At 38.3% G+C, this 13,168-nt stretch overlaps 1 protein-coding gene across 2 annotated transcripts in view; it reads right to left on the bottom strand.

Moving 5' to 3' along the window:
• Positions 1-13,168, bottom strand: part of TP53BP1 (tumor protein p53 binding protein 1) — a 137,329-nt gene that overhangs the window by 79,474 nt on the left and 44,687 nt on the right. For both annotated transcript variants that reach the window (XM_006831718.1, XM_006831719.1), the window contains one exon: positions 6,741-8,040. In XM_006831718.1, the coding sequence (XP_006831781.1) occupies positions 6,741-8,040 (1,300 nt within the window). The remainder of the gene's footprint in view (positions 1-6,740; positions 8,041-13,168) is intronic.

The raw sequence follows: 13,168 nt of genomic DNA, 5'->3' as shown, positions 1-13,168 counted from the left end.
TTAACACCATTTAGCAGCACTACTATAATCTAATGAAATCTTTTATAAGCTGTTTACAGGCTCGACGTATGATAACTTATGTATGACAAAATGAAATGTTGCTAGGTTCTGTACCATTTTCATGGTCTTTGATATGTGTGAATCCATTGTTGTATCTTGTTGTTAAGTGCCATGGAGTCAGTTCCAACCCACAACAACCCTGTATAGGGTTTCCAAGGAGCGACTGGTGAGTTTGAACCACTCACCTTGTGGCTCAAACCAACCCTGCAGTACAGTGCCTTATCCCACAGCAGCACACCAAGACTCCATTGTTGTGTCTATGGGTATATAAAAGAACATACAGCACTACTTCTCCCCTTATCTGGCCTTTACTGACTCATGCCTGGATTATGACAATTGCCCAGCAATCACTTTCTCTAAGAACATTCCCTCGCCTGTAACCCCCCCAATTTTTTCCATATACTGAAAACAAACCAGCCTTCCTAAAAAACACTGGAATATGTCAGCCAAAAAACTTGAGGATTTCCACTAGAAGATAAACTCCAACTCTTTAGTCAGTACTCAATTAATTAACACCATCCTATTATACTTCCAGCCTTGTCTTGAATCGTGCTCATAAAGCTTCCTAAATGTTTTTCCATTTCTTAGCTTCTACTCACTCATCTAAAAGACACCTTTAGTCTAATAAAAATTATTGCCAAATCCTGCATATGACATTTGCCACTATATTTTATCCTTTTAAATTTATCGGAATTATCCACATATTCTCTTCCACATTATCCAAATTACCAAGTCCCTCTTGCTTTCCCAGATTATCATGGCTACACTGTTTAATGCCAGTGCACAATGTATGGAGAAACAAAAGGAAATTTAATACCAACTGTCAAACCATTTAAGTCAGAGTTTGCCCTTCTTAAGGATTTTAAAGAATTCATTAGCCCAAAAAAACAATATTTAAAACACTTAATGTCAAGATGATCTGTCTTTGCTCAAAAATAAATCAAAAGTACTAATGGACCACATAACCTCATCCTCCATAACCAGACGAACTAGATGGTGCCCAGCTACCACTGCTGTTGGACTGAAAGAGATCACACTGGAAGATACTAGATAAAGTAAGAGAAAAATGGGGAAAGCTGAGAAGACCAGAAGGGATAGGAATGAAGTATGGATAGAAATGGTAAACAAAGAGAGGAAGTGGGGAAAGTGCTGCTATATTGTGGGGATTGTCATCAGTGTCATAAAACAAAATGTGTATGAGTTGCTGAATCCAAAACCAATTTGCTTTGTAAACTTTTACTCATATCACAATAAAAAGTTTTTTAAATGGGGTGGGGGGAGGAGAACGATGGCAGACTAGGCAGAAAGGCTGTGTGGGCTCCCTGTAGCAAGGATATGGAAATCCAGACAAGACATCTGGATGGTCCTGGAACGCTGAGATCCAGAGGAAGAGATAGAAAAGTGGATCAAGTGCTTACTGGGAGAGTGAGTTGAATAGCTATGTCAAGATAAGAGATAACTAACGATCACTGGCAGTTGGTGGAACCTGCCGCAGCTATCTTGAGAGTTCATGAACAGTTTTAGAGATGAGAAAACATGTTAGTGTTGCAGAAGCTTACCTGTGGCTTATGGAGACAAAGGAGGCAGCAACTGCAGCCACACAGCCAAGCTACAGCCATACCCTATATAGTCCCGCCAACTGAACAAGAGCCAGTACCAGTTACTATACAACAGAGCAAACAACATCAGCCAAATTTACTCTGAACTGAACTGTACTAACAATGAACAGAGAAACATATCTCCTGATCACACCCACCAGGAGACAACTTGTGAGTGCCAAAGATTATAAACCAACATACATTCATCAACTTAATACAAATACACCACTACAATGCTTAGAAAGCAGCAGAAATTTTCTGTTCACATGAAGAAACAAGACAAGAGTAGCTAAAAAAAAATGACTTAAGAGGCAGAGCTAGAAAATGCCTCTGAGGAAGAAGAGGCACTGGACCAGAAAAAGAGGTCAGGAGAATGATACTGACTAATGGAACAGGTGAACCTCAGTCTCCATTACTCTGAGAGACCAGAACAACTAAATGGTGCCTGGTTACCATTACCAACTGTTGTGAAAAGGATCACATTAGAAGGTCTGGGATAGAATGACAGAAAATGTAGAAGGAAACTCAAAATTATTAAAAAACAAAAACAAAAACAAAACAGACTTACTGGTCAGAAAGAGACTAGAGGAACCCAAAACTATGGAGCTCAACTCCCATTCAGGTCTGGAAAGGAACTCACTCTCATGGCCCAATTTCCAGCCAAGCAGTATGATAAGTATCCAGAGGACACAACAACACTAGTAAGGTAAACTCACCATGGAATGGTCAATCAATAAAAAACAAAAGGGCAACAATTTACTAAGAACAAGTTGAGAGGGGAAGGAAAGGGGGGTGGACTGGAAATAGGAAGCAGAGGGAAGAAGTGGGATGACTGTTGCTGCATAGAGGGGATTTCCAATCACTGAGATGAAAGAAAATATGATTTGTTGAATATTAAATTGATGATCTTGTCTGTAAACCTTTACTTAATTCACAATAAAAAGTTATTTAAAAAAAACAAAACTGGTCTCTTTGTACAACTGATTAACAGCCATCTAATTAAAAATCTAAAAATATTTACATTGAGTTAACACTGTACATGAACTGTCTACCCAAGTTTCTGTGTCTTGACATTAATGGCCAATCAGGGTAACATTTCATAAAGTAAACCTTCAAATGTTAGGGTTAGAGCCTGAAATATACCTAGCTCCCCTGACCAATAAAACATATTACAAATTACCATTTATGTATTTAATTAAAGACTTCTAAAATCTTCTACTCACCATAAATATGTTCTATGTTGAATAAGGTTGGGCTTCCAAGTATCATCTTTCTAAATGTGTTTTTCAAATTTCTAGATGTATGACGATGTCTCCAAACTGTTAGCAGTGATTTAGTCCAATGTAGACATTGGAGTGGTTTTTTTCTCTCCATTTTCCTCCACTCTCCCCCAACCTTCCTTTTCTGTACTATTTGAAAATGTTTTTCACAATTAAGCATCTATCATTTTTTTTTTAATCTATAAACTATTAACAACAACAAAAGAGTGCACTTCTAACTTTTTTTTATATGACTCTCATTTGTTGTTATTAAATGCCATTGACTGAGTTGGTTCTGACTCATAGCAATGCCATATGGGTTTCCAAGGAGCTGCTGGTGGGTTTGAACTACTGACCTTGTGGTTTGCAGTCCACTGCTGATTCTACAGTGCTACACCTGGAACCCATCGAGTCTCTCTTAAAGTTTAACAACTAAAACAACTGTATAAAATCAGTCTCCAATACTCCGAGATCAGAAGAACTAAATGGTGCCCAGTTATCACTACCAACTACTCTGAAAGGAATCACATTAGAAGGTTCTAGATAGAGTGGGAGAAAATGTGAAACAAAACTCAAAATTATTTAAAACAAAACAAAAAAACTAGGTTTACTGGCCTTCGACTACCCTTCAAGTCTGGAAAGAACTCCTGTCGTGGCCCAATTTGTAATCAAGCAGTACATAGGTACACAGGGGAAACAACACTAGTAAGGTACGTTCATTCAAAATCCAAAGGGCAACATTTACCTAAGGACAAAGTTAAGAAGGGAAGGGAGTGGGAGTGGAATAGAAACAAGAAGCATAGAGAAAAAGTGGGATAACTGTGGTTTCGTGGAGGGGATTACAATCACTGAGCTGAAACAAAATGGATAATTTATGAAATGTAAAAGTGAAGATTTTATCTGTAGGCCTTCATTCAATTCACAATAAAAGTTTTTTTTTTAAAAAACTGTATATTAAACATAATTTTTCTACTCTGCCTTCAATGTTCTTCTCAATGATTTACTTTAGATTAATTCTCTAACATTAAGAAACTCCCCTTTAATGCTCAATCACTTCTTTTTTAAATGTCTTTAATTTCTTACAAATACTATTTTCCAATCATTTTCTTCACTGCTGTTCGTTGTTCTCCAGAATTAAAATCTTGAAGCAAATAATCAGACAATTACTTACTAGTATTTTCAATAATCTAGACAAAGATAGTAGACTAAGTTGTACTATGGCAGTATCTATTGGCTCTACCAATTAAGACTGTAAACAAACATTCATGGAGGATACTCTAACAGTAGACTAGAACTAACAAACCAATATTTATTTTATAAGCTGCTTGCACAGTGTGCACTCAACTAAGAGAAAGGTGGGGGTGATGATGATGTGCCATGGAGTCAGTTCAGACTCACAGCGGCAATAAATCTGCACAGGAGCAGAAAAACTCATCTTTCTCCTGCAGAGCAACTGGCAGATTTACAGTTAGCAGCCTAACCCGTAAGCAGTACACTACCAGGGCTCCAGAGAAAGGTAGGAGGTTTAAATGTATCCACTGGTGCCACAGAAAAGTCCTAGCAATCTACTTGCATAGGATTGTTTGTTGTTGTTAAGTGCCATCAAGTTCCAACTCATGGTGGTCCATATATAGGTTTTCTGAGAAGCAGCTGGTGGGTTTGAATTGCCAACCAAGTGATTCACAGTCCAGTGCTGATCCTACAGTACCACAGCAGAAGTCTATTGAAATTCCCATGGAGCACGATTCTATTTTGAAACACATGTGATTGCAATGAGTCAGAACAGACTTGACTGCAACGGATTACAGGTTAAATAGCCATATTACAACAATCTGCTTAGTAGATCTGGTAGGCCTTGATACTTTCTTGGTCTAGTGCAATAACAGTATTTAAATGTAATAAAATTACAAACACATTCTGTAATACCAAAGTTTAGGTCACTGGGATATCTCTCTACCCTATCATTAAGATCAGAGCAACTAAATTATATCCTTCTACAGGAGTAAAAAGGAGCTCTGGTAGCGTAGTGGTTACGAATCGGGCTGCGAACCTTAAGGCCTTAAGGTAGTTCGAAACTAGCAGCCGCTCCGCAGGAAAAAGATGAGACATTCTGTTCCCGTAAAGATTTACAGCCTCAGAAACCCTGTACAGGGTCGCTATGGGTTGGAACCGACTCGACGGCACTTAATAACAACAATAGGAGTAAAAAGGAGCTCTGGTATCGTAGTGGTTACGAATGGGGCTGCTAACCTCAGGGTCAGCAGTTCGAAACTACCAGCTATTCCGCAGGAAAAAGATGAAGCTTTCCGCTCCCATAAAGGTTTACAGCCTTGGAAACCCTGTACAGGGTTGCTATGAGTCGGAACCGACTCCACGGCACATAACAACAACATAGAAAAAAAAAAGGAGTCCTGGTATGGCGCTATGGGCTAATGCGTCAGACTGCAAAATTGTTTAAACTGCAAGGTTTGTGGTTCAAGCTCACCAGCTGCTCCTTGGACATACAGGGTTGCTATGGGTTGGAATCCACTCAACGGCACTTAACAACAATAGGAGGAAAAAGCATACACTTGGGAATCAGGAAACTTTCTAGTCCCATTTCAATCTTTAAGCATATGACTTTAGAAACAAGATTATTGAACCCAATAATCCGTAACATCATTTTCAGCTCTAAAATTCTCATTAGAATATATTTTTTTAAACTACTATAAAATCTGAAAGAAGTATAAAGTATAACTTACAAAAAAAGCCAGTATCTATGTAAGATGGAAATCTGTCAAAAAAGGAAAACTCAAATACTTTCTATCAATAGAAAGCAAGAGAAAAGTGAAGACCTGTCAAAGGTGGAAATACTGCAAGACCCAGAAAATTAAGGCAGTTCCAGGTCTCATAGGTTTCACTGCATTAATAACCACAACTGACAAAGGGTATGAACTGGGATTGTTTAGGCAAACCAGGAGGTATAGCCACCCATATTAATATATAGAATGTAGCTCAGATATTATTTCCTTACTCCCATATCTCTAATAGTTTGCTTTCTTTAAGTTTGTATTACGTTTTTAATTTTTTGTTTTGCTAAGGAGGTTTGTTTTTTGTTAAATTGTACTAACTCTGGGCATTCAGAATTTTGTATTCATTTCAGTTAATGTAATTCATAACCGTCATTAAGTCAATTTAGATTCAGTATCCTTATAGAGGGTTTCCAAGACTATAAATTTGTATGGGAGCAGACAGTCTCCCCTTTCTTCCATGGAGCAGCTGGTGTGTTTGAACCACCCACCTATGGTTAGCAGTCCAACACGTAACCCACAGTGCCAAATATTTTAGAAAGTTACCTGTATCCTAATGCTGAACTTATAAATACATACATAAAATACACAAAAGAATATGTTTTATACTTAAGAACTTTACTCAATGCCCATAAAAACCACATACAATACTATTATTTGTTAACAGAATTCTAATATGGTTGTATTGTGTGACTTAAAAAAAAGATTCTTATGCTTCAAGGCAACTGTCAAAATATAAAAACATAGAGCAAGACTGGGATCTAACTAGAAAATTGACGCAAACTTCTAAATAAAAATTTCATGCTGATTACTTATTTCTGAATGATAAAGATGATAAATCTCAAATGATCTCTAACCCCACAAGTAATTATAGTTATAAGAGAAAAATGTAACTCGAAATTTTTTAATTCCCAATTATTACTGGCTGCTTCATAAGTATAAACCCAAGTTCACGTTCAATACTGAAATGACAGCATCCCCTTATGAATTGTAATTTGGTCAAAGGCACCAACAATTTATAATCATACACTCACCACTAGAGCTTTCACAGAAGCTTTGTGAAGCCTGGGTAGAGGTCTTCTCCGGCTGCTGGACCTCTACCACAGAACCCAACTGCTTTGCATTAGCCATTTTTGAGTCTTCAGATTGGGTTTGTTTCAATTCCAGTTCAGGTCTTGGAGTATCACCTGCTCTCACTGAAGGCAAAGGGGATTGTGGAGAGTCTTCCTCTACAGGTTCCTTTTCTGCAATTACTGATTTTAGATGTTCTTCACATTCTGCACTTTTTTCTTCCTGGGTATCTGGTCTCGTCTCAGCACTTGCTTCTATTTCGGCAGCAGCATCCTCCCAAGACTGGGAATCTGGGCACTTTTCAACTCCCTCCAAAGGTTCAGAAGAAACATCAACTCTGGGAGACGGATCCTTCACGTCTACAATGACAACACTTGAGTCCTCTGAAGTAGCTTCTTCCCAAGCTTCCTGATCCTTGTGTTCTAATTCTTGGTCAAGTACTGGCAGTTTCTGGGGAGAATCAATACTAATTACACTGGTTTCAACTTCCATAGCTTCCTGACACTCTTCTTTTGAGATTTCATTTTGAAGACCCAACCCTTGGGACTGAGTTTCAGTCAGAGAAAGGTGAAATGGGGTACTTTCCTTATTTTCTTCTTTGGGTTCTTCTCCTTGACTTTCACAAGGAGTCTCGGGGATTTCTTCTACCTCAGACCCTGAAGACCCCTCCTCCGGATGGTGGTCTTTAATTTCAATAGCTTCCTCTTGATCTAACACACTAGAGAGTGCCTCAGATCGAGTAGCCGGAGATGGAACTGCCTGACTTCCTGAATCGCAAGTGAGATCAATACAAATGTCTTCTGCTACAGTTTCTGTCCTATCTTTGCAACCAGTAGCTAAAATACTTATGTCATCTCGGGTCTCTGTATCATCTCCCTTTGTTTTGTCATCATTATGGCCTAGTTCTACTTGGCTATCCTGTGCTGGATTTATCAAGTTACTGTCATTTTCAGTGGGAACAGTTTTAGAACTGAGAACTGGAGACATGGGCTCAGTATCTTCAATCTGTGTGTTTTCTCCATCTTCATCAATCTTGTGAGAAGTCAAGCTCTCCATCTTTGGAGACTGACTATAATCACTTACAGAAAGCATCAACTTGCAAGACTCCCCTGTCAAAGACAGCCCAAGTTCCTCAGCAGAATTCTTTGGTTCAATTGCGGAGGTTTTAGAACACTCAACAGTCAAAGATGAACTATGCAAGTCTCCACCTTTCTTTCCATCATTTGAACCTTCTTCTAAACTTGGAGTTGGAATGAAAATGTCCTAATGAAGAACAAAAAGAAAGAAATCATCATTTGTTTATATTTCTTTTATCACTAACTGAAATCTTTAATTATTCAAGTTAATAACACAAAAAATCTCTAGGACCATAATTTCAGAAATGGCAAAGCTCAAAACACTAGCCTTTAAGTCTCCTCATTTAATGAAGGCCTTTCTTATGTAAATAGTGATATAGAATACGCATAATCTATACAAAAACCTGAATTCAACTATTTATCATCAAGCTACTAAAATCATGACATGTTGAGTCCTCAATTATATAGAAATCTTTTGGACATTATGTCTACAAAGCCCACTTCAGTTCTCATGAAGTAGGAATAACTCATTACACTTCTTACTATTTCAAAATAAACTTGTTAAGTTGTTGTTAAGCGCCGTGGAGTTGGTACCGACACACAGCAACCCTATATGATGTTTCCAAGGACCCTGAACCAGCGACCTTGTGATTCAAACCAACTTGGCAATCCAGCACATTAGCCTACAGTGCCACACCAGGACTCCTCAAATACACTAGCATTTATAAAACAGATACTATAATCCACACTTTGCAGTATCATTAATTATCAGAGAAATGTACATTAAAGCCGTAATGAAATATCACCATGTACCTAAAAGAGTGGCTAAAGTTATAAAGATTGATAAAAACAAGTGTTAGTGAGGCTATGATAAAACTGGCAAGAATGAATAAAATTTTTTTAATATATCTATGCTACAGAATATGAGGGAGCCTTTAATAAAGTTCATGGAAAAATTCCATTATCTTTTAATACCATTTTTCTATGCACTTTTGAAGCCCTCTAGTATTACTTATAATAAAAAGGAATGAAATAACACATCATACAAAATGAATGACCCTCAAAAACATGCTAACCAAAATAAGTCATACACAAAAAATCACGTTTTATGATTCTAATTATATGAAATTCTAGAGAAAAGGCAAAACAATAATGATAGAAAACAGCCTACAGTAGGAGGGGTAAATATGGGAGAGATCAAGCATGAGGGGCTATGAGGGAGTCTTTAGAGTGTGAGAACTGTTCTATATGTTGACGGTGTTGCTGTTAACACATTTGCATACAATTATCAAAATTCAACAAGATATACACTTAAAATGGCAATTTTATTTTTTCATGTCAGTCATACCTTAATTTTAAAAAAGAAAAATAAATAAAACTTAGACATATATTTATGTAAGAATACACATTTAGTGAGCTCTTCTGCCTAACAAATACTATAAAACACAAGATAGAGCTGGTAAGACAATCAATCATGTCTTAAGGTTTTTCAGGGAGTAAGGCACTGAGAGAGGTCAGGTATTCTGTAAATTCTGGCATTTCAAAAGGATTGAGGGAAAAAAGTAAAAATGGTTATATATTTGAGCTTGTTCACATATTCTAAGACTAGATAAAGTATAAATTGGGTCAACATTTCCAAATGGCAATTAGGCAACAACAAAGCAGTCTTGAAATTTTATAAACCTCTTATCCCAAATAATTCTACTTCAGGGAAATTATTCCATGGAAGTACACTGAAATTAGCTAAGAGACTGTTCACTGTTGCATTCATATTTAGAATAGAAAAGAGTATAAAATATCCTCAAGGAGGATTCATTAAAAAATTATGACACTCTTCCAAGACAAGACTCAATGGGAATACACGAGCTGACACATGCTCTGACTGGTGACCACATTGGTCACCGATAAGGGGAAGTGAGGTAAAAACAGCAATGAAGCTGTGAGCTAAGTCCAACCATATTCAATACACTCCTGTGAACCCGGTGGAGATCTGGTTGGCCAACAGTTTGCCAAGATCTGGGGACTCCTGGAACCTGAGTCAGTGACATAGCCACAGAGGGCTAGAATGGAGAATGAAGCATCCAGCTGTTAAGAAGAGAGGTCATATGCACAAGCACACCCACACTTGCAGATAATAATATCCACTTGACCTGGCTTCAATGGCTAGATGATCAAGAGCTCAACTAAAAGAAGAAAGAAGAGAAAAAAAGGAGTAATCTGATACAATTTGATGGATTTGACCTACACTTATGGATGCAGTAGCTCAAAAGAGGGAACAAATCTTTACAGCGAGGATCATTCCCACCCCCTCAATACAACAGGGTAGACAGGGATGGGCAACTTGGACATTGAATACCCAAAATGGGGGGAGAGGGGTGCTACAAAAGCAAGAAGTGACTAGCTTACAAGCTTTCAAGAGGGAGCCTATATCCAGAGAGCACGGAGGAAGGTAGAATCTCCACTGAGTAGTATCCAATCTGTCTGGGCGGGGCTGATGAAAGGAGATGGGGCTAGCACTCATATGGTACAATAGTGAATAATTACCATCAGGACTGACTGTGACAGATAGAAATGTAAAGGTAGACATTTTGTAGCAAAAGGAGGGGAGTGGTTGACTTTGCAGTCTAGGAGTGGAGGGCCCTGGGACCATCAAAGGAAAAGAACGGAATGCGGGACCCTACCCAGAGAAACAGTGATGCCAGAGATGGAGACAGAGATGATGACGTGGAGAGATGGAGCAGCTGGAGACTTTAGAGCCAGAGAGGGAGAGGGGCTGTGTGCTGACGAATGGGGGGTAGTGGGGTATATCATTTGGTTGGTTAATGATGCATGGAGGGGATTGTAACCATGGCAATGTAATGAGTTACGACAGGAGGAATGTAAAGCTAATGTTCTCCCATGTAAACTGTCATCACATAATTCACAATAAAACATTTTTAAAAACATAACAAAAAGAGATTCGTGACACTTTCACAAGATAGAAGATTTTACATCTTAAAATTGTGTTGTAGAAAAATACTAAAACTGTTGTTGTTAAGTGCTATTGAGTCGTTTCCAACCTATAGTTACCGTGTATAGGGTTTCCAAGGATCATCTGGTGGGTTTGAACCACTGACCTTGAAGTTCAAACTGACCTTGCAGTCCAGTGCATTATCCTGCTGCACCAAAACAGGACTTTGTATGAGTTCATTAAATAAGGGGCCCTTATTGTGGAGCTCTGGAGTCCTGGTGTAGTGCTGTGGGTTAATGCGCCAGACTGCAAAATCGTTTGAAATACAAGATTGGCAGTTCAAGTTCACCAGCTGCTCCACGGAAACCCTATACAGGGTCGCTATGGGTCGGAACCGATTCCACGGGACATAACAGGAGCTCTGGTAGCATAGTGGTTATGAATCTGGCTGCGAACCGCAAGGTCAGCAGTTCGAAACTACCAGCTCTTCCACGGGAGAAAGATGAGGCTTCCTGCTCCCATAAAGATTTACAGCCTGGGAAACCCTGTACAGGGTCGCTATGAGTCGGAACTGACTCCACGGCACATAACAATAACATGGGTCGGAACCGACTCGATGGCACTTCACAACAACAACATTGTGCAGCTCTGGTAACGTAGTAGTTACAAATCGGGCTGCTAATCTCACCGTCAGCAGTTCGAAACTACCAGCTGATCTGCGGGAGAAAGATGAGGCTTTCTGCTCCCATAAAGATTTACAGCTTCGGAAACCCTGTACAGGGTTACTATGAGTCAGAACCAACTCCACGGTACATAACAACAACATTGTGGAGTCCTGGTGTGGTGCAATAGGATCAGCACTGGCTAACCACAACGTTAGTGGTTAAAATGCACCAGTCACTCCTTGGAAACCCTACATAGGGTTGCTATGAGTCAGAACTGACTCAACAGCCCTTAACAACATAGAGAAATGGTTAAGTGCTGAGATACTAATCAAAAGGTTGGCAGTTTAAACCAAGCAGCTGCCCTATGGGAGAAAGTGTGGCAGTCTGCTTCTATAAAGTTCACAGTCCTGGAAACACTATGGGGTAGTTTTACTCTGTTCCTATCCTATGATTCAGAACCAACATGATGACAATGGGGTTGTTTTTGTTTTATATAGGAGGGGGCTTTAAAAAGTTCATGGAAACAAGGAATTAAAAGATTGTGGAAAATCCACAATCTTTTTGAAGCCATCTCATATTAAATAGAAATAGTTTATAAAACAACATGTACAGTATAATGTCATTACTGTAGAAAATTCTGTGAATAAATACAAGGAAACTTCAAAAAGTTCATGAGAAAATCCCATTATGTTTTAACTCTATTTATTAATGATTTTTTTTTTTTTTTTAATCTTTTCTTGTGTGAACTGGGTGAAGGTTTGTTTACAGGGCAGATCAGTTTTCCATTCAACAATTCACACACATTTTGTTTCAAGTCATTGATTGCAATCCCCACAATGTAACATTTTCCCACAATATTTGTGAAATTCCTTCCTATTTTATTGTAGTTTCTTTACAGCTTTAAAAAAATTAATAAATACAAGCCATAAAAGAGTTACGGCATATCTGAGATGGGTCAGTGATGATCTTAGTTTCACTATCTGTATATTATACATCTTCTCAAGAAATATGGTGGGGTTTTGCTGCAAAATGTCATTTTACAAAAATTCAAAGGCAATTCATCACTATTTAAACTATAAATACCTTTGAATCATTACCAAAGTAAAAAATGAGATGTTTTTGTTTGGTTTGCTATATTTTCACAAATATCTCTTTTCAGACTCCATCAATTCAGAATTTTTACAGCATTAAAATTTCAGTCAATGAAAGTAGAATTTCAAGAGTTAATCAGTCTATAACATGATACATTTCTAAAGACTGCCTAGATCTAGCCATACCCCAAGTGTCTGGCCCCTACCGACAGTACTGAAGCTCTTAGGAGGACAAGTCAGAATAAATGAGCTAAGTGAACCAAATCCCCACCCCTTAAAAGTATATGGCTAATGAATGACATAGTACTATACAGACTAGCTCTAATATGAACCAATCTTTTAAGTCTCGATTCACAACACAAAAAAATCTATAGTATCCAATCAGCTGAAAAATGACCTTAGATATAGTTTACAGCCATTCAATCAATTATCTATAAAATCTAATCTGTCATATTTAAAATTAGTTATTGTTGTTAGATGCCATCAAGTCAGTACCGACCCATACCAACCTTATGCACAGCAGAACAAAACGCTGCCTGATCCTGGGCCAACCTCACTACTGTTGCCACACTTGAGTCCATCAATGCTGCCACCTGGCCAGTCCATCTC

This window comes from Chrysochloris asiatica, unplaced genomic scaffold, assembly GCF_000296735.1.
Source record: "Chrysochloris asiatica unplaced genomic scaffold, ChrAsi1.0 scaffold00004, whole genome shotgun sequence".
In the NCBI taxonomy this organism is placed as follows: domain Eukaryota; kingdom Metazoa; phylum Chordata; class Mammalia; order Afrosoricida; family Chrysochloridae; genus Chrysochloris; species Chrysochloris asiatica.
Note: the sequence above shows the minus strand (reverse complement) of the source record. Positions and strands in the feature narration are given on the sequence as shown.